This window comes from Osmerus mordax, chromosome 25 (genome assembly GCF_038355195.1).
Source record: "Osmerus mordax isolate fOsmMor3 chromosome 25, fOsmMor3.pri, whole genome shotgun sequence".
NCBI classification, from domain to species: domain Eukaryota; kingdom Metazoa; phylum Chordata; class Actinopteri; order Osmeriformes; family Osmeridae; genus Osmerus; species Osmerus mordax.
In genome coordinates, this window is record NC_090074.1 from 7318475 (window position 1) to 7344970 (window position 26496).

Here is a 26496-nt window from a genome sequence, read left to right on the forward strand (position 1 = left end):
TTCCAGCCCCATCAACCTCCAGATAGCTACAAAGAAGTTACATTCTCCCCAGCTCAGCCAACAGTTAGTGGAAACAGCGGAGAAAGGGGAGCCAAAATGGCCACCCTGGAGTCCCAGCAGCAGCACTTCCTGTCCAGTGTACAGGGTTTCCCAGTCACAAACACAGAGCTCCGAGGGCAGGGGAACTTCCCTGAGATGCCCGCCGCCCATCTTTATGGCCAGGCTCCCCGCCACATGCTATTGGACCCAGAGAGTGGTCGGTGCTTCCTTGTGGACACCCCACTTCAACCTCAGCGTAAGATGTTGTTTGATCCAGAAACGGGTCAGTACATAGAGGTCTATCTGCCCCAGCACAACATGGCTGCTACTGCCCCTGCAGCTATCTCCATGCCCTTCCCCTCCTACCCCTCCTTTCCCTTCCATGCACTGTTTGCCCCCCAGTGTCTGCCCATTAACATCCAGACCCATGCCCAGGAGTTGCCCCACAATGCACCCTGAAGCAGAACACAATCCACACCTTCTGTCCTCTTCCTCCTTTCTGACCACCAAGACAACAGTACTGTGGATGACTAGGATCTAGTCTTCTTCACACACTCTCCAACAACCTGGCGTCTGCTAAATGACTAAATGTAACCTTCCCCAGTCTCTACTTGTCTTCAACGGTCTAAGACAATCGTCCTTAAAGGTCTTCACTAGCCTGTGAAACCAAGCTTCATGGTTTCAAATCTCAGCATTACCACCTCCTCCATCTATCGCTAGCAGCTTGAGGGCATAGCCGGCCATAGCGGCATGTTGTTTATGAGAGGAGGAGAGCAGCCTGAGTAAGGACCTGAGACCCCAGAGACAGCTGCTCACACTCCCACTGCCTGACTGTCCTACTCTCATACTGCACAGTGCTTCCTCAATACTTTACTGATTTAACTTTTTCATATTTTTACTTCACAGTGAAATGTTTTGTAAGGATCCACAACTGTGTTTTTACAAAGACAGGATGTTACTGTTTGCTTGCTAACATTTTCTTGTTTGCCAACTTCATTTGAGTAGTTTGTTCATAATGTAAACAACCATTCACACTGAAAAAAGTGTTTTTATTACATTTGTTTTGTATCATCAATATCCTCACATTTGAGTACAGGTCATCCATAATTAAAACATTTAATTAATTACTTGTTTTTGTACACAATAAAGATATACAGTAACAAAAACATTGTTTTGTGGTTGCTTTTATAAATTCATACAGTTTAAATACAGCTTCAAATCTAATAAATAGCATGTCATTAAAGTAAAAGGCTGTGAAAATACAGCAGTGTTCAAAAGTAATATTTTGACATTTCAACTATGAGTCACAGCAGAGGCATAGGAGTGCAGAAAGCTAACAGGCTAACACGCTACCTACAGTAGGCTACTGTAGGTAGCCAAAACGCTAACTAAATTTTGGTGCCGGTCAAGCTGGGCTAGCATGCGTACACACTAGGTACAGCCTGCCTTTGTGCAGGTCAGGCTAGCCTAGCGTGCTAAAGTACTAGCTACACGTTACCCGAGTGCAGATCAGGCTATGTTAGCATGCTAACATGCTAGCTACACCTTAGTGCATGCCAGGCTAGCTGAGGTGTCTGTGTTTGATGCTGCCCCCTCCACCATCCCACCAGCCCCCTCGCTGACCTCCTCTTGGAGGCTGGACCTGTGGCCCCCTCGGTCCCCCCAGCCCTGGAAGCTGGGGCAGATAGGCAGGTAGCGTAGCCAGCCAGTCTTGCGGACACAGCCCATCCCCACGGGAAAGTCGTAGGTGCCCCGGCTGGCAGAGGAGCCCTCTGAGGCAACCGCCGCCTTCCAGTCCAACAGGCCACGCTCCTTCCTCGTTCCTGGCCGACAAACACACACACTGGGTCACACCCACAGACCTACAACCACACACACACACACACAGACCTACAAACACACTGGGTCACACACACACACAGATCTACAACCACACTGGGTTACACACACAGACCTACATCCACAATGGGTCACACACACACATAGACCTACAAACAAACAGACACACAAAAGTGTACCATATACTTTATACAGAGCCACTACATATTATGCAAGCAATCCTCCCCCAATCCCCCCCCCCCCACACACACACACACACACATAACACAGACCACCTTGTAAACAAACAGTGGTAGTCAAGGGCAACAGCTGTTGCACTGTGAGTGATTGATGTGTTCCTTGGTGATGTGATAGACTAACACCAACAAACAGACAGAAAGTGATAACTCCACTCTGATCACATTGGCTTCATGTGTGTGTGTGTCCATGTGTAAGTGTGTGAGCACATGCCTCTGCATATCTATGTGTGTGTGTGTGCATGTTGGTCATGTGTTAAGTGGAGCAGCCAGGTTGGTCACATAGCCGTCATACCGGGGATGGTGTTGTCGAGAGCGAAGGCCAGGAAGCCACCTACGAACATCTCCGTGGTCAGAAGCACGGTTAGGATCTGATCCAGCTCTGACACTCCTGTCCACAGGGAACCAAACCATGATGGATTCACTGATTGATTGGTCGTATCTTGATTGTTTTATGTTGTATTGTAAATATACACGTGCTGTTATCAAGTTCCATCTAACCTTGGCCTAGCCCAGGTATAACCCAGGTCTAATCACCTTCCGGGTGCTGCCTTTGTATGAGTGTGTGTGTGTGACCCACCTGTCTGGATGCTGCCAGGGTGTGTGTCCAGGTAGTTGGGAAGCATGAGGCCAAAGAACAAGGAGAAGCCGAGAACGAAGAGGTTCCTTGAGGAATTCAGATCCACACTATGCAGGTTGGACAGTCCCACTGCCGTGATCATACCTGCACACAAACACACTCAGGACACATACACAGTCAGGACACAAACACAAGTAAATAAAAGTATAAAAGTAAAAATATTGAACACACAATACGGGAAAGTAGCTAGTATCGAATTTGTGAAACTATATGACTATATTCTGAGAGTTCATTTTGAGACTGAGAAGGGAGTTGTCTGTCATCACACTGCCCTGTGGTGGTGGATAGGCAACACTGCAGGCCGGAGCTCCTTTCCATAAACATGCATGGTTCTCTGGGCCTCATTTATCAAGGCCTTTGCGCCTGTTTCCAGGCGTTAATTGTTCGCAAAGACTGACTTAACCCTTGTGTTATCTTCGGGTCATTCTGACCCATCAGTCATTGTGACCCACTGTCGTATTGCGACAAATTTACCTCATACAAAAACAAAGTGAAGCATTTTCTTTTAACTGTCGGGCTGTCTCAGACCCCCCACATTGGAATGGTTAAGAGAAAATTATTTTATTTGTTTTTGTATTGGGTAAAATTGGGTAAACACAACGATGGTTCGTTATGAACCTTTGGGTCATGTGACCCGAAGGCAGCACGAGGGTTAACCGATGCGGGATATTTAAAAACAGGGCGCAATTGCGTAAAATCGCAGATTGCGTACCACGTGAACGGGTAAAGTGCGCCTAATTATATATTCTGTGGTATTTACAAAGACTGCCAGTAAGAGTGCGCCTCTATTTTGCGGAGGAAATTTACCGCCTCTTAAAAACAGGTGTAAACCAGAGGCCTGTTCCATAAAGCGAGTTTACCGAATAAGCCAGACTTATGTCAGTTAGTCGGGCTCATTTCTAGTTCATTCGGTTCCATAAAGCTAGCTCAACGTAGTTCAAACTCGGTTACTATGGCAACTTAGGCTCCGAAACAAGTCTGGTCCGGGGCAGGTTAACTGTCAGGCTTAGCGTGACTTGGTGCTTAACCAGACCTTCCTGTAACACTGACCCAACGGGAAAACGATGATTTACCACGGATAGTCTCATTTTCTTATTCTCATCAGTTCAATATGTTCAACATTGATAGAAAATCAACTTAAATTGCCTACATAGGCTACAACATTTAGCCTAATGTATTAAACGACGATGAACAATGATTTGATACACGCCACGTTAAATGTAGCCTATGGCTAGCCTAGTTTGTGATTTCAAATGTTTAGGCATCAGGGAGGCCTATCTCAATCTAAACTAGAGAGGGTACAATTTCTGGGGAAATTGTAGGGTGTGCTTGCTTGCGTCGGTTGCACAGGGGTCCGTTTTTTAATGACATTTTTACAACTAATATTTCTGTATATTTTATATAAAACTGCATAGGGCCTACTTATTATTTATAAAGATTACATAGATTTAAAAGCATCTTTTTTTGCTGCTCATTTACAACTCAAAATACGAGTTAAGTGTAGAATGAAATATGACGTCTTCTCATTTCCCTTGATTTTTACACCGGTCTGCCAAATTTATTCGTTGATTCAGACCGGTGTAAAAATTTACCTAATCTCTATGACTTAAACGTCCTTTTAAGTTTTCCCTTCTCGTGATATTTTCAGGCATTTAGCCTACTCATATTGCATTCATTCATTAATAAAGAACCCCCTTTGAAGATTATTCTACGACGTTACCGGCAGAAGATAGAATCGCGATTCAAACAGTACCATCTGCTAACTGAAAATATGCCCCCAAAAACGTAAATAAGCTTGACATTTATTTAGTGGAAAATCACTCATTCATAAAACGCTCACTGGTAGCGATCATTGTCAGTAACAACGCAAAATGCGATATAGCCCTGTGTGGAGAAGCTGCCCCGGTAAATTCTACTACTACAGTACAGTACTAGACTACTGCTGTGTTCGTCTTGGTAGCGATTGCGTTGGTTGAATTCGATTAAACGTTCCGTTGTACGGTTTAGGCTGAAATTTATTATTTTCATGAACAGATTGACAAAGTTTAGGCTGTGGCAATGAAGTTCAGGTTAGTAGTCAGATTGTTTCAACTATTGAAAGACTTTTGAGTAAGGGGAGTGCCGAACATGTTCTGTCGCCGTTTGACTTGAACAGCTGAGTTTTTGTTAGCTACTGTACTCACACTAGTGTCTCGGGGAGGCTACAGCGTTGCAGTGAGCTACACTGGTTTGAAACCACAGGTAATGGTAATTTCACCAACAAATCGTTTACTAATGTCAGAATAAATCATACAACGAAAATGTATATGTGAGGAATGTTTATTTTAACGATTGAAAACAGATACATCATAGACCACTGTAGTATGTGTTGCCCGGGCAACACAGGCTAATGTCATGATGCTAATACTTCAGTGAAATAGTAGACTACTGTTTCCGAAAGTAGATGTACTTCCTTAATAATATCAGCTTATATTGTACATTACACATCACAATTGTGTGTCATATCACAAAGTAAAATGAGTAAATATTTATCACCCTGGCCTCTTTGCTTGTGGCGTTTCTGCAGCTGCCTTGCAGTAAAGCTATAGTTAGCCTAGCTATCCCCCAAGTTAACAGATGCGAAACGAATGTTCTGCCAAAGGTAGTCACGCGTGTTTTCGTGACGTTAGTGACGTTAGTAACGTCAGTGACTGTGGCTAGCAAATTAGCCACCGTTAGCTGCACTTTTCGCCACAAAAACTTAACTTAAGCCCAAACCATGCAACGGAACGTAAATTCCAATAGAAGCAACTCAATCTCTACCAAGACGAAACTGTTGACACCTACGTTGTCTATGTAGGCCAAATATTGACTGAGTTTTAGGGGGGCAAAAAGAATAAAAATAATAATAATAATAACTAGAGAGGATACAATTTCTGGGGAAATTGTAGGGTGTGCTTGCTTGCGTCGGTTGCACAGGGGTCTGTATATTTTATATAAAAATGCATCGGGCCTACTTATTATTTATAAAGATTACATAGATTTAAAAGCATCTTTTTTTTGCTTCTCATTTACAACTCAAAATACGAGTGAAGTGTCGAATGAAATATGATGTCTTCTCATTTCCCCTGCAAGAGGCAGCTGACAGGCTGAATCAAAACGAATATATTTGGCAGACCGGTGTAAAAATTGACCTAATCTCTATGACTTAAACGTCCTTTTAAGTTGTCCCTTCTCGTGATATTTTCAGGCATTTAGCCTACTCATATTGCATTCATTCATTAATAAAGAACCCCCTTTGAAGATTATTCTACGACTTTACCGGCAGAAGATAGAATTGCGATTCAAACAGTACCATCTGCTAACTGAAAATATGCCCCCAAAAACGTAAATAAGCTTGACATTTATTTAGTGGAAAATCGCTCATTCATAAAAAGCTCACTGGTAGCGATCATTGTCAGTAACAACGCAAAATGCGATATAGCCCTGTGTGGAGAAGCTGCCCCGGTAAATTCTACTACTACAGTACAGTACTAGACTACTACTGTGTTCGTCTTGGTAGCGATTGCGTTGGTTGAATTCGATTTAACGTTCCGTTGTACGGTTTAGGCTGAAATTAATTATTTTCATGAACAGATTGACAAAGTTTAGGCTGTGGCAATGAAGTTCAGGTTAGTAGTCAGATTGTTTCAACTATTGAAAGACTTTTGAGTAAGGGGAGTGCCGAACATGTTCTGTCGCCGTTTGACTTGAACAGCTGAGTTTTTGTTAGCTACTGTACTCACACTAGTGTCTCGGGGAGGCTACAGCGTTGCAGTGAGCTACACTGGTTTGAAACCACAGGTAATGGTAATTTCACCAACAAATCGTTTACTAATGTCAGAATAAATCATACAACGAAAATGTATATGTGAGGAATGTTTATTTTAACGATTGAAAACAGATACATCATAGACCACTGTAGTATGTGTTGCCCGGGCAACACAGGCTAATGTCATGATGCTAATACTTCAGTGAAATAGTAGACTACTGTTTCCGAAAGTAGATGTACTTCCTTAATAATATCAGCTTATATTGTACATTACACATCACAATTGTGTGTCATATCACAAAGTAAAATGAGTAAATAGTTATCACCCTGGCCTCTTTTCTTGTGGCGTTTCTGCAGCTGCCTTGCAGTAAAGCTATAGTTAGCCTAGCTATCGAACAAGTTAACAGATGCGAAACGAATGTTCTGCCAAAGGTAGTCACGCGTGTTTTCGTGACATTAGTGCAGACCGGTGTAAAAATTGACATAATCTCTATGATTTAAACGTCATTTTAAGTTTTTCCCTTCTCATGATATTTTCAGGCATTTAGCCTACTCATATTGCATTCATTCATGAATAAACAACCCCTTTGAAGATTATTCTACGACGTTACCCGGCAGTAGAAGATGGAATCGCGATTCAAACGGTACCATCTGCTAACTGAAAATATGCCCCCCAAAACGTAAATAAGCTTGACATTTATTTAGTGGAAAATTGCTCATTCATAAAGAGCTCACTGGTAGCGATCATTGTCAGTAACAACGCAAAATGCGATATAGCCCTGTGTGGAGAAGCTGCCCCGGTAAATTGTACTACTACGGTACAGTACTAGACTACTGCTGTGTTCGTCTTGGTAGCGATTGCGTTGGTTGAATTGGATTTAACGTTCCGTTGTACGGTTTAGGCTGAAATTAATTATTTTCATGAACAGATTGACAACGTTTAGGCTGTGGCAATGAAGTTCAGGTTAGTAGTTAGATAGACTTTTGATTTAAGTAAGGGGAGTGCCGAACATTTATGTCGCCGTTTGACTTCCTAAACAGCTGTGTACTGTAGCTAGATGTTTTTGTAGTGTGTCTCGCGTAAGCTACAGCGTTGCAGTGAGCTACACTGGTTTGAAACCACAGGTAATGGTAATTTCACCAACAAATCGTTTTCTAATGTCAGAATAAATCCTACAACGAAAATGTATATGTGAGGAATGTTTATTTTAACGATTGAAAACAGATAACGCTACATCATAGACCACTGTAGTATGTGTTGCCCGGGAAACACAGGCTAATGTCATGATGCTAATACCTCAGTGAAATAGTAGACTACTGTTTCCGAAAGTAGATGTACTTCCTTAATAATATCAGCTTATATTGTACATTACACATCACAATTGTGTGTCATATCACAAAGTAAAATGAGTAAATCGTTATCACCCTGGCCTCTTTTCTTGTGGCGTTCCTTCAGCTGCCTTGCAGTAAAGCTATAGTTAGCCTAGCTATCCCCCAAGTTAACAGATGCTAAACGAATGTTCTGGCAAAGGTAGTCACGCGTGTTTTCGTGACGTTAGTGACGCAGTGACGTTAGTAACGTCAGTGACTGTGGCTAGCAAATTAGCCACCGTTAGCTTCACTTTTCGCCACAAAAACTTAACTGAAGCTTAAACCATGCAACGGAACGTAAATTCCAATAGAAGCAACTCAATCGCTACCAAGACGAAACTTTTGACACCTACGTTGTCTATGTAGGCCAAATATTGACTGAGTTTTAGGGGGGCAAAAAGAAAAAAAATAATAATAATATATATGTGAGAGAACAAAGGTTGTGCTCTCGCCGAAGGCTTGAGCACACCCAACTAGAGAGGATACAATTTCTGGGGAAATTGTAGGGTGTGCTTGCTTGCGTCGGTTGCACAGGGGTCTGTATATTTTATATAAAAATGCATCGGGCCTACTTATTATTTATAAAGATTACATAGATTTAAAAGCATCTTTTTTTTGCTGCTCATTTACAACTCAAAATACGAGTGAAGTGTAGAATGAAATATGATGTCTTCTCATTTCCCCTGCAAGAGGCAGCTGACAGGCTGAATCAAAACGAATACATTTGGCAGACCGGTGTACAAATGGACCTAATCTCTATGACTTAAACGTCCTTTTAAGTTGTCCCTTCTCGTGATATTTTCAGGCATTTAGCCTACTCATATTGCATTCATTCATTAATAAAGAACCCCCTTTGAAGATTATTCTACGACTTTACCGGCAGAAGATAGAATCGCGATTCAAACAGTACCATCTGCTAACTGAAAATATGCCCCCAAAAACGTAAATAAGCTTGACATTTATTTAGTGGAAAATCGCTCATTCATAAAAAGCTCACTGGTAGCGATCATTGTCAGTAACAACGCAAAATGCGATATAGCCCTTTGTGGAGAAGCTGCCCCGGTAAATTCTACTACTACAGTACAGTACTAGACTACTGCTGTGTTCGTCTTGGTAGCGATTGCGTTGGTTGAATTCGATTTAACGTTCCGTTGTACGGTTTAGGCTGAAATTAATTATTTTCATCAACAGATTGACAAAGTTTAGGCTGTGGCAATGAAGTTCAGGTTAGTAGTCAGATTGTTTCAACTATTGAAAGACTTTTGAGTAAGGGGAGTGCCGAACATGTTCTGTCGCCGTTTGACTTAAACAGCTGAGGAGTTTTTGTTAGCTACTCACACTAGTGTCTCGGGTAGGCTACAGCGTTGCAGTGAGCTACACTGGTTTGAAACCACAGGTAATGGTAATTTCACCAACAAATCGTTTACTAATGTCAGAATAAATCCTACAACGAAAATGTATATGTGAGGAATGTTTATTTTAACGATTGAAAACAGATACATCATAGACCACTGTAGTATGTGTTGCCCGGGCAACACAGGCTAATGTCATGATGCTAATATTTCAGTGAAACGTAGACTACTGTTTCCGAAAGTAGATGTACTTCCTTAATAATATCAGCTTATATTGTACATTACACATCACAATTGTGTGTCATATCACAAAGTAAAATGAGTAAATAGTTATCAGCCTGGCCTCTTTGCTTGTGGCGTTTCTGCAGCTGCCTTGCAGTAAAGCTATAGTTAGCCCAAAGGTAGTCACGCGTGTTTTCGTGACGTTAGTAACGTCAGTGACTGTGGCTAGCAAATTAGCCACCGTTAGCTTCACTTTTCGCCACAAAAAATTAACTTAAGCCCAAACCATGCAACGGAACGTAAATTCCAATAGAAGCAACTCAATCGCTACCAAGACGAAACTTTTGACACCTACGTTGTCTATGTAGGCCAAATATTGACTGAGTTTTAGGGGGGAGTTTTATTAATAATAAAAATAATAATAATACATATGTGAGAGAACAAAGGTTGTGCCCTTGCCGAAGGCAAAGCACACCCAACTAGAGAGGATACAATTTCTGGGGAAATTGTAGGGTGTGCTTGCTTGCGTCGGTTGCACAGGGGTCTGTATATTTTATATAAAAATGCATCGGGCCTACTTATTATTTATAAAGATTACATAGATTTAAAAGCATCTTTTTTTTGCTGCTCATTTACAACTCAAAATACGAGTGAAGTGTCGAATGAAATATGATGTCTTCTCATTTCCCCTGCAAGAGGCAGCTGACAGGCTGAATCAAAACGAATACATTTGGCAGACCGGTGTAAAAATTGACCTAATCTCTATGATTTAAACGTCCTTTTAAGTTGTCCCTTCTCGTGATATTTTCAGGCATTTAGCCTACTCATATTGCATTCATTCATTAATAAAGAACCCCATTTGAAGATTATTCTACGACTTTACCGGCAGAAGATAGAATCGCGATTCAAACAGTACCATCTGCTAACTGAAAATATGCCCCCAAAAACGTAAATAAGCTTGACATTTATTTAGTGGAAAATCGCTCATTCATAAAAATCTCACTGGTAGCGATCATTGTCAGTAACAACGCAAAATGCGATATAGCCCTGTGTGGAGAAGCTGCCCCGGTAAATTCTACTACTACAGTACAGTACTAGACTACTGCTGTGTTCGTCTTGGTAGCGATTGCGTTGGTTGAATTCGATTTAACGTTCCGTTGTACGGTTTAGGCTGAAATTAATTATTTTCATGAACAGATTGACAAAGTTTAGGTTGTGGCAATGAAGTTCAGGTTAGTAGTCAGATTGTTTCAACTATTGAAAGACTTTTGAGTAAGGGGAGTGCCGAACATGTTTTGTCACCGTTTGACTTGAACAGCTGAGGAGTTTTTGTTAGCTACTCAGACTAGTGTCTCGGGTAGGCTACAGCGTTGCAGTGAGCTACACTGGTTTGAAACCACAGGTAATGGTAATTTCACCAACAAATCGTTTACTAATGTCAGAATAAATCATATAACGAAAATGTATATGTGAGGAATGTTTATTTTAACGATTGAAAACAGATACATCATAGACCACTGTAGTATGTGTTGCCCGGGCAACACAGGCTAATGTCATGATGCTAATACTTCAGTGAAATAGTAGACTACTGTTTCCGAAAGTAGATGTACTTCCTTAATAATATCAGCTTATATTGTACATTACACATCACAATTGTGTGTCATATCACAAAGTAAAATGAGTAAATAGTTATCACCCTGGCCTCTTTTCTTGTGGCGTTTCTGCAGCTGCCTTGCAGTAAAGCTATAGTTAGCCTAGCTATCCCCCAAGTTAACAGATGCGAAACGAATGTTCTGCCAAAGGTAGTCACGCGTGTTTTCGTGACATTAGTGCAGAACGGTGTAAAAATTGACCTAATCTCTATGATTTAAACGTCATTTTAAGTTTTTCCCTTCTCATGATATTTTCAGGCATTTAGCCTACTCATATTGCATTCATTCATGAATAAACAACCCCTTTGAAGATTATTCTACGACGTTACCCGGCAGTAGAAGATGGAATCGCGATTCAAACGGTACCATCTGCTAACTGAAAATATGCCCCCCAAAACGTAAATAAGCTTGACATTTATTTAGTGGAAAATTGCTCATTCATAAAAAGCTCACTGGTAGCGATCATTGTCAGTAACAACGCAAAATGCGATATAGCCCTGTGTGGAGAAGCTGCCCCGGTAAATTGTACTACTACGGTACAGTACTAGACTACCGCTGTGTTCGTCTTGGTAGCGATTGCGTTGGTTGAATTGGATTTAACGTTCCGTTGTACGGTTTAGGCTGAAATTAATTATTTTCATGAACAGATTGACAACGTTTAGGCTGTGGCAATGAAGTTCAGGTTAGTAGTTAGACTTTTGATTTAAGTAAGGGGAGTGCCGAACATTTTCTGTCGCCGTTTGACTTCCTAAACAGCTGTGTACTGTAGCTAGATGTTTTTGTAGTGTGTCTCGCGTAAGCTACAGCGTTGCAGTGAGCTACACTGGTTTGAAACCACAGGTAATGGTAATTTCACCAACAAATCGTTTTCTAATGTCAGAATAAATCCTACAACGAAAATGTATATGTGAGGAATGTTTATTTTAAGGATTGAAAACAGATAACGCTACATCATAGACCACTGTAGTATGTGTTGCCCGGGAAACACAGGCTAATGTCATGATGCTAATACTTCAGTGAAATAGTAGACTACTGTTTCCGAAAGTAGATGTACTTCCTTAATAATATCAGCTTATATTGTACATTACACATCACAATTGTGTGTCATATCAAAAAGTAAAATGAGTAAATAGTTATCACCCTGGCCTCTTTTCTTGTGGCGTTTCTGCAGCTGCCTTGCAGTAAAGCTATAGTTAGCCTAGCTATCCCCAAGTTAACAGATGCTAAACGAATGTTCTGGCAAAGGTAGTCACGCGTGTTTTCGTGACGTTAGTGACGCAGTGACGTTAGTAACGTCAGTGACTGTGGTTAGCAAATTAGCCACCGTTAGCTTCACTTTTCGCCACAAAAACTTAACTGAAGCTTAAACCATGCAACGGAACGTAAATTCCAATAGAAGCAACTCAATCGCTACCAAGACGAAACTTTTGACACCTACGTTGTCTATGTAGGCCAAATATTGACTGAGTTTTAGGGGGGCAAAAAGAAATAAAAATAAAAATAATAATAATAATAATATATATGTGAGAGAACAAAGGTTGTGCTCTCGCCGAAGGCTTGAGCACACCCAATAATATATATGTGAGAGAAAAAGGTTGTGCCCTTGCCGAAGGCAAAGCACACCCAATTATCCGAGTATAATTATCATAGCTATATAGTTCTTAACAGTAGTCTACAATTGCAAAACAAACCTAAATCCATAGGCTACATCTCCTCCATTTTCCCGACACAACCATGTTAAAAAGTTAGGCTACTGGGTAATGTATTGATTAATAGTAGGCTATTTATTTAAAACAATGTCAAAAAAGTACATTTACATGTGTTTAGAGGGTGTCCGTTTTTTAATCAACGAAGTAAAGGTCTAAAAAAGGACCTCGACCTACGTAGCCTATCGTTCACGTCAATCATGGCGTGTCGTTTCATTTTGATGAAGCGGTGGATGAGGGAGCTGTCATAGTACAAGGCTTAAAGGGAACGTTCTTTCTGGAAGAAGTCACGTGGCATTGCTTTTGCCGTGGTGGATTGTATGATCCATGTTTTACCTCTCGGGCTGTTTAAGAATAGGGTGCACGCGCAATTAGCTTGACTACTTAAATCTTGACTTGAATTAGTAGGACTGCGTGATCTGAAATTGGCCTTTATGGAACCGCTTTAGCCCCGCTTGACTTGTTAAGCTAATTCAAGTCTGGTTTGGGACTTTAAATCCAACTTATTTGAGCGTCCTTTATGGAACAGGCCCCAGGAGTGCGTTTTCATGTGTGTACAAATTTACCTTATGCAATGGCAGCAATGATCCGAGTAAGGCGAAGACAGGGCAATTTTTTTTCGTAGAGTGTGGATGTTCTTCATGTTCGTAACATGGTTACCTGCAAAGTTACCTACCTCGTTGTTTGTGATCATTGACCTATGCACTTTTGTAAAGTCTGCTAAATGAAAAAATGTACATGTAAATGTTCTGCACTGTAATATGTTCAGGCTTGCGGTGACTTCATGCACGTCACTAAATTTAAGATTGCGCTTACTTTTTCCCATAGGAAGATCCATGATAGAAACATGCGGGCCCATTGTTCTTTTAGAGGCGCGATAATTGCGCTTGAGGGCGGAGTATGCGCTAATTGCCTGATGAGTGTCAGGTTTGATAAATACTACGCAAAATGAGGAAGCATAGCGGGCTCTATTACCGAACTCGCATAAACAGACGCAATGTGAACTGCGCATGTGTTAGTGTGGAGGGGACATGGAACAACTGTGGGGGGTACAGGGAGATGAGTGGAGTGCCGGTACCTTGCTACAAAAAAGATGATTCAAGTGAGGCGAGGTGGCTGAAATTATATTTCCAATTTCAAATGGGCCGGACTGGAGCAGAGTAATTGTCGACCAGTATGTAACTGGTGCTATGTTTTACCCCAGGTGTCATGTTCTACCCCCAGGTGTCATGTTCTACCCCCAGGTGCTATGTTCTACCCCCAGGTAGCATGTTCTACCCCCAGGTGGCATGTTCTACCCCCAGGTGCAATGTTCTACCAGCAGGTGCTATGTTCTACCCCCAGGTGGCACGTTCTACCCCCAGAATCTACCCCCAGGTGCTATGTTCTACCCCCAGGTGGCATGTTCCAAGCACTCTGGACCAGTGTGTAGCTGTTTTTATGATCCACCACTCACCAAACAGGGTGCAGAACATGCCCCCCAGGATGGGGTCGGGCAGGGAGGCAAAGAGAGCCGTGAACTTGCCCACGGTGCCCAGGAGGAACATGATGGCTGCCCCATACTGGACCACCCTCCTGCTGCCCACCTGGGGCGGGAGGGGAGGAGAGAGAGAGAGAGGATAAAACCCTGAGGTCAGTAATCACTAGCTGGCTCAGACAGCAGGGCATGCATCAAGGTCCTCCCATCCTTTGTTCCTCTCTAAAGGTTCTAGTTCTTTCTCTGGCATTGATGTCTAAGCCAAGCCCTCTCAGAATAATACAAAGGGATTTGATGTGATTTCACGTGATTGGGTGTGTTTTGGGCTCCAGAGGGGTGGGGCTTGGTTACCTTGGTAATCCCCAGCACACCTATGTTGGGGCTGGAAGAGGTGGATCCATTACCAGTTCCCAGCAGTCCTGCGATGATGCAGCACACCCCCTCTGTAAAGATGCCCCTGCAGCAACAGGAAATTACATACATTACCATGACGCAATGTGACACAAAAAAATATGACACACGACACAACAAAATAGATCACACGACAAACTAGTCAAATAGAACCCACCATTACATGGTAAAATAGAACGCAGTGACAAACCTGTTGATAGCATGTACAGGTGGTGGTGGCGCCCCCGAGAGGCGGGCACAGGCATAGTAATCTCCAATCGACTCCACGATGCCCGCCAGGGTAGCACTGAACATTCCCAGCACCCCGGCAACAGTCACTGTCGGCAACCCCCACTGGCCTATCACAAGGACGTAGAAAGGATGTTTGTAAGGGATGTGTTTGTAAGGGGTGTGTGTGTGTAAGGAGTGTGTGTGGGTAAGGGGTGTGTGTGTAAGATGTATCTGTGTATGCGTAAGAGGTGTGTGTGTATGTAGGTGGTGTGTTTGGTCTTACAGGGGTAGGGGACCCGGAACCATGGTGACAAGGTCATGATGTCACCGCGGGCATCTGTGCGAGCTTTGTATCCGTAGCGACTAGGGTCGCTAGGCAACACATCAGTAAGGGTGAGGATGTAGCACACCAGCCACACTAACATGATCGCCATGATAATCTATCACACACACACACAAGCATACATAAACACACATGCATACATAAAACACACACACATTAACACAGATATACAATCCTATCATTAGCAGTGTCAATTGCTTAACTTGACATTCATGTCAAGTTAAGCAACTGTGAGCCAGTAACACTGTTAACTCATTGTTTGCATGCATGAGTTTGTTTATGTGCTTGCGTGTATCTGTGCGTCTGTGTGTGTGTGAGTCCTTACCGGAAACATCTTGAAGATGTGGACCTTGGTGGTTGAGAAGCCCCTCTTCCTGGTGTAGGTGGGCAAGAGGAGGGGCCAGTTCCTCAGGTACTGGGAAAACAGAACAATGAGGAAGATACACCTAGGATGGAGAAGAAGAAAACGGAGACAAGAAGTTGACAGACACAAGAAGTTGTTCTGTAAGTGCTAAATTTTGAGATGACAAAGAATCTACACTATTTATATGAAGCGTATGTTTGTGTTTATGTGTCTGTGTGTGGCCGTGTGTGTGTATGTCTATATTTGCCTGTGTGTTCCCGTGTGTGTGTGTTTGCGTCCTCCTACAGTGCAGACAGCCCCCAGTGTGAGCCGGCCCGGTCTCCAGCGGTGGTAATAACAGACAGGCCAATGAGGGACACGGTGGGGGTGACGGTGAGCGGGCCGATGTAGTCCAGCAACAGGCCTGGGAGTCCAGCCAATCCCATCAGCACCTCCACCAGGCTGGACACGATGATGGCCCCCTGGATCTGGAGCAGGGAAAGGGTCACTTGGGGAGTTTAGGGGACAGACAGCGGGTTTGGGGGGCATACAGGGAGTTTGGGGGACCAACAGGGGGGTTGGGGGACAGACAGGGGGTTTGGAGGACAGACAGGGGGTTTGGAGGACAGACAGGGGGTTTGGGGGACAGACAGGGGGTTTGGGGGGACAGACAGAGGGTTTGGGGGACAGACAGGGGGTTTGGGGACAGACAGGGGGTTTTGGGACAGACAGGGGGTTTGGGGGACAGACAAGGGGTTTGGGGGACAGACAAGGGGTTTGGGGGACAGACAGGGGGTTTGGAGGACAGACAGGGGGTTTGGAGGACAGACAGGGGGTTTGGGGGGACAGACAGAGGGTTTGGGGGACAGACAGGGGGTTTGGGGACAGACAGGGGGTTTGGGGACAGACAGGGGGTTTGGGGGACAGACAGGGGGTTTGGAGGACAGACAGGGGGTTTGGGGACAGACAGGGGGTTTGGGGACAGACAGGGGGTTATGGGTGACTCAGGGGTTGGGGTAGCTAGGTTGAACACATGGTTGAGACAACGACATCGTCACAACATGGAGGATTTGATGGTGGTACCTCAGTACTTTGGTAGCTCATCACCCACAGCAACGGAAACATAATCTAGCTAATAGGTATAAAATTGCTTTAATCTAGTGAAATGGCACATGATGACAACTAATTATGTAAAAATAAATCTATTTATATTGTACATTTGGCAAATCTTGTCATCCCAGTTACCCAAAGTTGGTCCCATATTGGTGTCCATGAGCAATTTACTTCCTACAAAATCCACTGGGCTATCAATGGAAATGTCTTATACTTATATATGAATATATATATATTCAACAAGGACTTAGATGGATATTTCCCTTCCTGGGTATGAGTGTCAGAAAAGACAGGCCTGTCATTGGCCAGTGTGCTGTGGCCACACCCACCTCTCTGATCCTGGGGTTCCATATATGGGAGGTGTTCAGGGGAAGACTCCAGTTCCCATAAATCTCCTCTGTGGAACAACATTAGAATTAGAAGTCTTCTGTAATGAAGACTTATTAGAGAAGCCATCAATGTAGGTTCAGTGAGGAAGCTGGAGAGACAGAGGGATGATGAGAGGAATGATGAGATAGAGAGAGGAAGGGATGGAGCCATAGGTGTAAATTTAGGGTGGGACGGTATGGACATGTCCCCACCAATATTTAGGAAAAATGTAATTTTCCCCACCAATAATTGCGAGTCGAAACAAAATGTTTTAATTCTTTTAAAATGTTCTGCTCCACAATTGGTTAACTCTCTCAAGGTCAGCGTTACTCCTGATTGGCAGGAGAGCGCTGATCACAATGTGTACCAGCCTGTTAGCTAACAGTGGTCAAGTGAGCGTCAAAGAGAGACTGTGAGAAGAGATTCAATGATTGGCTTTTTGGCAGGCTACTCCTGTAAGGTACACATTAACATTGAGTGAATAATAAACGATAAAATCGAATTATATAACACTCCCTACACACTGTATACTATTGTTGAAAATGTATAGTATTTTTTACGTTAACGAGTCTTTGCTAGCTCTGGAACACAACTACGGAATTGTCTGCTTGCTACTAGTAGCTATCAGACATTCATTCGTGCTTTTAGCAACAGGCATGAGCATCGATAGCCAATAGAATACTAAAACTGTGTCCCCACCAATGTTCAAACCAAACCTACGCCCTTGGATGGAGCAATGTAGTGATGGAGAAAAGAAGGGGTGGACAGAGGGGCAGAGGCACATTGGTATGGCGGAATGGAGGGACAGAGGGGGAAGAGGGAGAGATGGAGGGAGGGAGGAGTGGAGAGAGGGACGGAGAGAGACGGATGGATGGAGGGAGGAAGCAGAGGAGAGAGGGATGGAGGACTGACCAGTAGGGGGGCACTTCCAGCGCTCCAGCCCCAGGATGGCCTGAGCTGGGACGAGAAACGCAAACGCACTGGCCTGGAACAGAGGCAGTCTGGAGGAGAGACGAGGTTACACACACACACACACACATACTGAAACACCCACACACATACTGACATACATACTGACACATCCACACACATACTGACACATCCACACACATACTTACACACATACTGACACATCCACACACATACTGACACACATACTGACACATTTACATTTAGTCATTTAGCAGACTCTCTTATCCAGAGCGACTTACAGTAAGTACAGGGACATTCCCCCGAGGCAGGTAGGGTGAAGTGCCTTGCCCAAGGACACAACGTCAGTTGGCATGACCGGGAATCGAACTGGCAACCTTAGGATTACTAGCCCGACTCCCTCACCGCTCAGCCATCTGACATCCACACACATACTGACACATCCACACACATACTTACACACATACTCACACATCCACACACATACTGACTGACATACTGACACATCTACACATACTGACACACGTACCAAAACATTCACACACACACACATACTGACACACATACTGACACATCCACACACATACTGACACACAAACTGACACATACACACACACATTCTGACACACCGACACATCCACACACACACACATTCTGACACACATACCGACACATACACACACACACACACATGTTGACACATACAGACACACACATGCTGACACACAGACACATGCACACACCCACATGCTGACACACACATTGGTACCTGATTCCGAAGGTGGTCTGTATGAGAGTGGTGATGCCCACACAGGTGAAGATGGTTCCCACCAGCTGGCTGACTGCGTGCTGGTCCTGACCCACACACATGGCTTCCGCCAGGAGGAAGGGCACCGCGATGGTACCACTGAAACACGTCAGGTAGTGCTACACACACACACAAGCACACATACACACAAGGTAGTGTGAACGTATATGAATGTGCAAGAAACATTTTGTATGTGTTTGTGCGAGTGTAATGTGTGTGAGTGAGTGTGTGTGTATGTGTGCGTGTGTGTGTGTGTATGTACCTGGAGGCCCAGTAGTACACAAAGATACCAGGGTGGGACATCCTCAATAGTGTAGATCATGTCCAGGGCCTTCCTCTCTCCGATTGTCTCCTTAACCCTGTCCGTCTGCTGACCCCGCCCCTCTGGGACTTCCAGAACATCATGACTCTGGAGGAGGGGCATCACACGGTGAGGTCACACACAGAAAGCGAATCATACAATGACAATTGGGGGGGTCAATTTTATCCAGTACACAGAGCTGACACAAGTGTAAAGCCAGAGACACTTGTGTTGATCAGCGCCTGGAAAACAATTCGATTTGATGGCATGGTGATTGACTCGTTATTTACTGTAATGATATGCAGTTACAAATCATGACCACAAGGTGTCAGTAGCCTACTAGATTTAAGTTATGAGGTAGTTCTTCAGGAGACAGGAAGTTCTGGTCAGAGACTTGAAAGCATGTGAATAAATAAGATACAAATTTACAAATTAGCCGTTTCATCAATAAAATACGCACATTTTCAGCAACTACACTCCCAATTTCTCGTCACATTTTAAATCAGTTGCTGATTTACATGTACTGTTCAGCTGAAATATGAATTGTAACAACTTACAGCAATGGCGGTCAAAGGATTCTGTTCGTCCTGTTTATCACGGCAACCCCGCCCCTGACGCAAGCGGTTCTTAATACGGACCAATCACAGCCAAGGGGTTTCCGTAAAATGACGGACGGACAGACGGATAGTCAGGAAAATCAGGAGGTGCACGTAGAGCTCTCCGAGGGGCTCGGAGAGGGCACGGAGAGGGAATTTCTCGTCGGAGAGGGCGTTCCCTGTGTCAGTCTCCGTAAAAACGAAGTATAAATCGGCCTTAACTCGTGTTCTCCGATTTGTAACTCGTGTTTGTCAGGTTGCAAACAAATGTAATGGGGTCATTTATTTGTGAATCGCGTTACATTTGTGAATCACAAAATACATTTGTGAATCGCGTTACATTTATTTGTGAATCATGAAATACATTTGTGAATCGTGTTACGTTTGTTTGTGAATTATTAAACTAATCTAACTCCATAGATTAGTTCCTTTCTCTCATGGTCGCGCATCGGGACAGTTGCATAGGCTCACAGTCGATGAAACAGAAATTATTAGTTCATTTCCCGACTGAGTCTGCGGGTACGAGTCATCGGATCGTTTTTCACATGACCTGCATAGGTTTAGTAGAGGAAAAGAAGACACGGTCGCGAAATGAACGAATCCTTTCGACTTCCTCTACCTATGCACGTGAAAAACGACCCAAAGACTCGTACCCAGATTCACGGTCGGCAGAGGAACGAATCTTTAACCCGAAGACTCGGTCGGAAGGGGAACGATTCCTTCGTTCGGTTACGAGTCTTTGGATAATTTTTCACGTGACCTGCACAGAGCCACCCCTGGTAGAGGAAATCGAAACCTAAGAAACCACGACTGTGTCTTCGGATCCGAGTCTTTGGATAGTTTATCACGTGATCTGAATACACACGCTCCGAAAAGAACAGAAAGGATTTTTTTCGTCATTCACTTTCGCGTGACTGCTCGGTTTAGCAGTAACGCCTGGGACACACTGCCTGCGATCGGCTGCGATCTGCTGCGACGCGCCTGGAAGCGCCTCCTTTTTTCTTTCGGCGCCCATGTTATCAAATGGGACCGACCACACTGGCTGCGAAGCGCTGCGATTGCCTGCGATTGCCTGCGATCTGCAGCGATCGTTTCGGCAGCTGCTCGAATTTTTTTGCGAGACACTTGTGAAATCGGCTGCAGGATGATGAAATACACCATATTAGTTGATATATTTGAATAAAAAAACATGTTATTAAGATTTTACTCCATTAATTGTAGACTACGGTGAACATTTGTAAAGTTGTAGACTTTATAATTACACAATGTTGGTAACGAACGTCCTTTACATGTGGTTACCCTGATGAAAACGAATGAAAATAAACGGACAGATCCGTTGAGCTAGCATGCCCGTAGTTGTTTTGTTTGTTTGAGAGAGTTGTCATGCGTTGCACACAACACACAAGCAGACATAGCCTACCGAGAGAGAACCCCCAAGTAGATTTCTAAAATCAGCATCAAATGAATTCTCAAAGTTGAAAAGCACAGGGAGTTGTTGTATGTCAGCAACAATTTTACAAGGACAACGTAGATAAGGATCAATGCTTGGATATAGCCAATGCCATGTTTATGTACCATGTCAGCGTAACGCCTGGGACACACTGCCTGCGATTGGCTGCGATCTGCTGCGACGCGCCTGGAAGCGCCTCCTTTTTTCTTTCGGCGCCCATGTTATCAAATGGGACCGACCACACTGGCTGCGAAGCGCTGCGATTTCCTGCGATCGCCTGCGATCTGCAGCGATCGTTTCGGCAGCTGCTCGAATTTTTTCGTGAGACGCTTGCGAAATCGGCTGCAGGATGATGAAATACACCATATTAGTTGATATATTTGAATAAAAAAACATGTTATTAAGATTTTACTCCATTAATTGTAGACTACGGTCAACATTTGTAAAGTTGTAGACTTTATAATTACACAATGTTGGTAACGAACGTCCTTTACATGTGGTTACCCTGATGAAAACGAATGAAAATAAACGGACAGATCCGTTGAGCTAGCATGCCCGTAGTTGTTTTGTTTGTTTGAGAGAAACGAGTTGTCACGCGTTGCACACAACACACAAGCAGACATAGCCTACCGAGAGAGAACCCCTAAGTAGATTTCTAAAATCAGCATCAAATGAATTCTCAAAGTTGAAAAGCACAGGGAGTTGTTGTATGTCAGCAACAATTTTACAAGGACAACGTAGATAAGGATCAATGCTGGGATATAGCCAATGCCATGTTTATGTACCATGTCAGCGTAACGCCTGGGACACACTGCCTGCGATTGGCTGCGATCTGCTGCGACGTGCCTGGAAGCGCCTCCTTTTTTCTTTCGGCGCCCATGTTATCAAATGGGACCGACCACACTGGCTGCGAAGCGCTGCGATTGCCTGCGATCGCCTGCGATCTGCAGCGATCGTTTCGGCAGCTGCTCGAATTTGTTTGCGAGACGCTTGCGAAATCGGCTGCAGGATGATGAAATACACCATATTAGTTGATATATTTGAATAAAAAAACATGTTATTAAGATTTTACTCCTTAATTGTAGACTACGGTCAACATTTGTAAAGTTGTAGACTTTATAATTACACAATGTTGGTAACGAACGTCCTTTACATGTGGTTACCCTGATGAAAACGAATGAAAATAAACGGATAGATCTGTTGAGCTAGCATGCCCGTAGTTGTTTTGTTTGTTTGAGAGAAACGAGTTGTCACGCGTTGCACACAACACACAAGCAGACATAGCCTACCGAGAGAGAACCCCCAAGTAGATTTCTAAAATCAGCATCATATGAATTCTCGAAGTTGAAAAGCACAGGGAGTTGTTGTATGTCAGCAACAATTTTACAAGGACAACGTAGATAAGGATCAATGCTGGGATATAGCCAATGCCATGTTTATGTAGGCTACCATGTCAGCGTAAAGGAAAGCTCAGAGTAGTGACTGTGATCATGAAAAATTTCAAATCATACAATGATTTGCCGTTGAAATGAACGAATGACTCGAAAAAAGATTTGTTCCTTTTAATGAACGAGATTCAAGCCTTCGTCGAGCACAACCATTGTTCTCTCAAATATATATTATTATTTTTCTTCTTTCTTTTCCCACCCCTAAAGGCCGAATCCTACTTCTCCGACTCCGTTACGGACGGACGGAGTTGGACGGATTGGTTGAATTTATAGTACTCCGAAGGCTGTGGGTGCTTAAAACACTTCACTGCCAGAAGGGTCGGTGGTCCGTAAAAACGGAGAAGTATAAATCGGCCTTAAGGATCCCTCAATATTTGGGCTACATAGACAACGTTGGTGTCAAAATGTTTCAATTCAGGCACAATTCAGCTTCTCCACGCAGGGCTCTAGACTGAGACCAAATTGTCGCTTTTGGCTTTGTTACTGACAATGATCGCTTCCAGCAAACTTCTTTTGAATTAGCCATTTCCCCTTGGATAAATATCAAGCTTATTTAAGTGTTTGGGGGCAGATGGTACTGTTTGAATAGAGCCTAGAGCCTTGCCCCCCCAGCTGCCCCCTTAACTTTGGTGATCCAAAAACTGTACTGTAAAAATAAACCGCCATTATGTCGTGTAGTAAGTGATGCTTTTGACTTATAGAAAATAAAGTAGTTCAACACAGGTAATCCCGTTTGTTTAATAGTTTTTTATGATGTATGCTATACAAACCTATTATGGTTAAAATAACATTACGTTATTTACAAGAGCACAGATTCTACATCTATAGATCTAGCCTCTTAATTTTGTTCTTAAAGTGCACCAGATTGATGCGTTTAACTTTAAAATTTAATAAATTTTCTTCCAGGGGAGCATGCCCCCGAACCCACCTAGAGGGTCGGGGGTTCACCGTATCCTTCTCACCTTTTTTACCCCTGACCTGTTTGGAGTCTGCTGCGGTGCGGTGGCACTGCATTCCGGCAAAGACTGGAGTGACTGAGCTGCCCCCTAGCCTCTGAAGGTGAAGTCAGTTTCCCCAGGTGAAGTTTAAACACACGTTTGTGTTTGGATCTGCCCTCCTACGTACTTCCGCTCAATTTTAATTTTGCTTCTGTACTGCGTCGGGGTTTGAGGTAGGCCTACATTACGCCGAGGCTACACCAAGCACGGGAATTTTGCCTTGCGGACGCAGTTTGGACTCAGCAGAGTTCTAATACATTGTAAGCAATTAGAGTGGCTACACCAGACGCGAAAACTACATTTCCGTGCGGAAAATGTATAAATAGTTATTTTTTGGTAAACAAACACAGAAAAACAGATAACGGATTCATCTTAAATGTAAATCTTTGACGCGTCCAGTGTAGCTGGCTAAATAAAAGATCCGCTCCGTGAACGTTCTTTCTCCGCGCGTCAGAATTTCCGCGCTTGGTGTAGCCGTAGCGTTAGTCAGATGTCTCCGGTAAACGTTCTACCTGTCCAATCAGCGAACAGAGGGAGTGGATGAGAACGATGACGTTGATGCGTTGCGCTAGTTTGTGTTGTAGTTCCGCAATGGCGGCGGAGAAGGATGCGAGCGAAGCCATTCGGTCCGTTGTGGCAACGCTGCCGAATATCTATAAGATAAAGCCGGAGCAAGAAACAGTTTTGCTGAGTTTTGGTGGGGGCCATGATGTCGTGGCCCTCCTCCCCAAGGGGTTCGGGAAAAGTTTGATTTTCCAGCTAGCTCCGTTAGTGGTGAAGGAGTTGGCTAAGGCGAACGCTAGCGATTGGTTATGGCAGATCAGAGTGGCTCTGGGCAGATCCAATAGTTTTAAACTTCAACAGAGTACCCGCCTACAAGGAAGTCAACGCTTGTCAATGGAGCGAACCCAGACTCTGTGTACAAATGAAATGTACGAGAGTCTGGTTAGGACTAGGCTAGCCTAATGTAGGGCAATGCTAAAGATGATTCCGCATCAGCAAAAACAACGAGTCTATTGCGTTAGCCAAAAGTCAAATCGCTCCCTCGTCATAAGAGCACTGCCCTTTGATTAGTTTTAATTTGAGTAAAGACAAGAACAGCTTAATATAAAATATAAAATCTTGTTTGTATCCATAAGGTTTACTGATGGTCTCTGTTTCGCTGACGTTACGTTACAACAACACACAATACAGTGCCAATCCACTTACTCTCACATATCGTTTGTGAAACGTTTTATAATAAGTACTTGAGTAGGCATTGTATGCTGTTTTATACTTGTAGTCCACTGCATCTTGGACACAATTATTGTAGGCCTACCTTTAATTTTAATTTTGATTTTTATACCTTTACTTTAAATATGCACAGTTTTGATTTGTTTGAACACTGGACTCAAGCCTGGAGTGGCCATCGGGAGAATGAACTGTAGTTTTACAATGCTTACAGTATCTTGCTTGTTAAATATAATGTCTTAAGTCTTTAGATGATGATACATGAAATGTATTACACCAGCTCATGGGGCTCGTACCACACAACAAGTTCTGGAGTGGGGGTCACCACTAATGTCTTCTAGAGAAAAACTGCCCCACAGACCCACGCACACACATGCAACAACAACAGACCATCATTTCTGCTCAAACACAGACCCACACGATGTTGCACCAGAACCACAGACACTATCGACATGCCAAAGAGGTCAACAGATGTGTTACTACTGTATAGCATCTAGGCCTGTGCCTCTCTTAACATTAAAGGCAAAGGCCATCCAATCATTTGTCAACTGTTTCAGTAGACCTAGTTGTTCCAATACCAAAATGAAAGGATAACGTAGGACTCAGATTATACTATAGACTCTATAGGCTCAAAAGCATGAGCTAGAGTCCCCCCTATCTTTTCCAATAATTCAGAAGGGAGAAACACTTGCCTCCTACGGAAAAGATCCTGTAAATGTAGAATATGGATTCGTTTTTCTACTACACAATTTTTAAGGTCGGAAAACAGTTGACAAACTTCGATTTTTGGGTGGTCTATGCCTATACTGTAGGATAGGCTAATGTTTTGGTCTTCAAAGTTGCCTAATGCAAAATATTATACATACAAAAAGTACATATTTTGATTTCTTTCTTTCATAAATGTGAACTTTTGGGTTAAGTAATCACTATGCAAAATCACAATCTAATTCGAGAATTGTATCCTTGCAGGGTAAGATGGAAGGCTCCAAATCAACTTGCCATCTAATGATTTACAGACGCATGTTGGGGATAAGGCAAGATAAGTTACTTGGCAGATCCAAATTCGTTTCACAAGCATCTTAGATGGTGGTTTTACCATACATTCATTAAGAACTATGGAACTTTGGCTGGTTAAAACTGCTCTACCAAATGTCCCTCTGCTCTATCCCACTCTTGAAGATCTCCATCCCTCTATATCACCCTCAAAGAGTTCAATCTTCTCTTCATCCTTCCATTCCTCACCAGCCCAACTCTATTCATCCCTCCATCTCTCAATACCCAAGATATATTTACTTCCTTCCATCATCCATATATCCATGCATATATCCATCCATCCCACCCCATCAGAATAATCACACAGCAGTGATAAGGACCTGGTTCCCCACACAAACAGAGCCTGTTCTACATCTGTGAAGCTGCAGTATTCTGGCAGCTAAGTCTATTTCTGATGAAGAATTTCCACCAAGGTGTCATTCAGTAGGCATGCCGTCAGAACGTGTGGTTGTGTATCAACAGGTGGAAGTGTGGGTGTGAGGAGAGTTTACCTTGCGTTCCACTGTCGAGTCCATGTGCTTCGGTTGGCCTCCTGACACGCGTGTTAGAGAGTGAGCAAGTGTGTGTGA

At 43.4% G+C, this 26496-nt stretch overlaps 1 protein-coding gene across 1 annotated transcript; it reads right to left on the reverse strand.

Moving 5' to 3' along the window:
- Positions 1-1075: 1075 nt before the first annotated feature.
- slc23a1 (solute carrier family 23 member 1) lies at positions 1076-26475 on the reverse strand. The gene is made up of 14 exons (XM_067229146.1): positions 26419-26475; positions 19114-19260; positions 18813-18970; positions 18026-18114; positions 17074-17141; positions 15938-16119; positions 15614-15734; positions 15229-15385; positions 14926-15073; positions 14676-14781; positions 14304-14433; positions 2695-2838; positions 2410-2505; positions 1076-1862 (listed from the first exon to the last, which is right to left on the reverse strand). Exons 1-14 carry the CDS (start codon positions 26440-26442, stop codon positions 1579-1581), a joined length of 1854 nt encoding a protein of 617 aa, XP_067085247.1. The 5' UTR covers positions 26443-26475; the 3' UTR covers positions 1076-1578.
- Between the last annotated feature and the right edge of the window lie 21 nt (positions 26476-26496).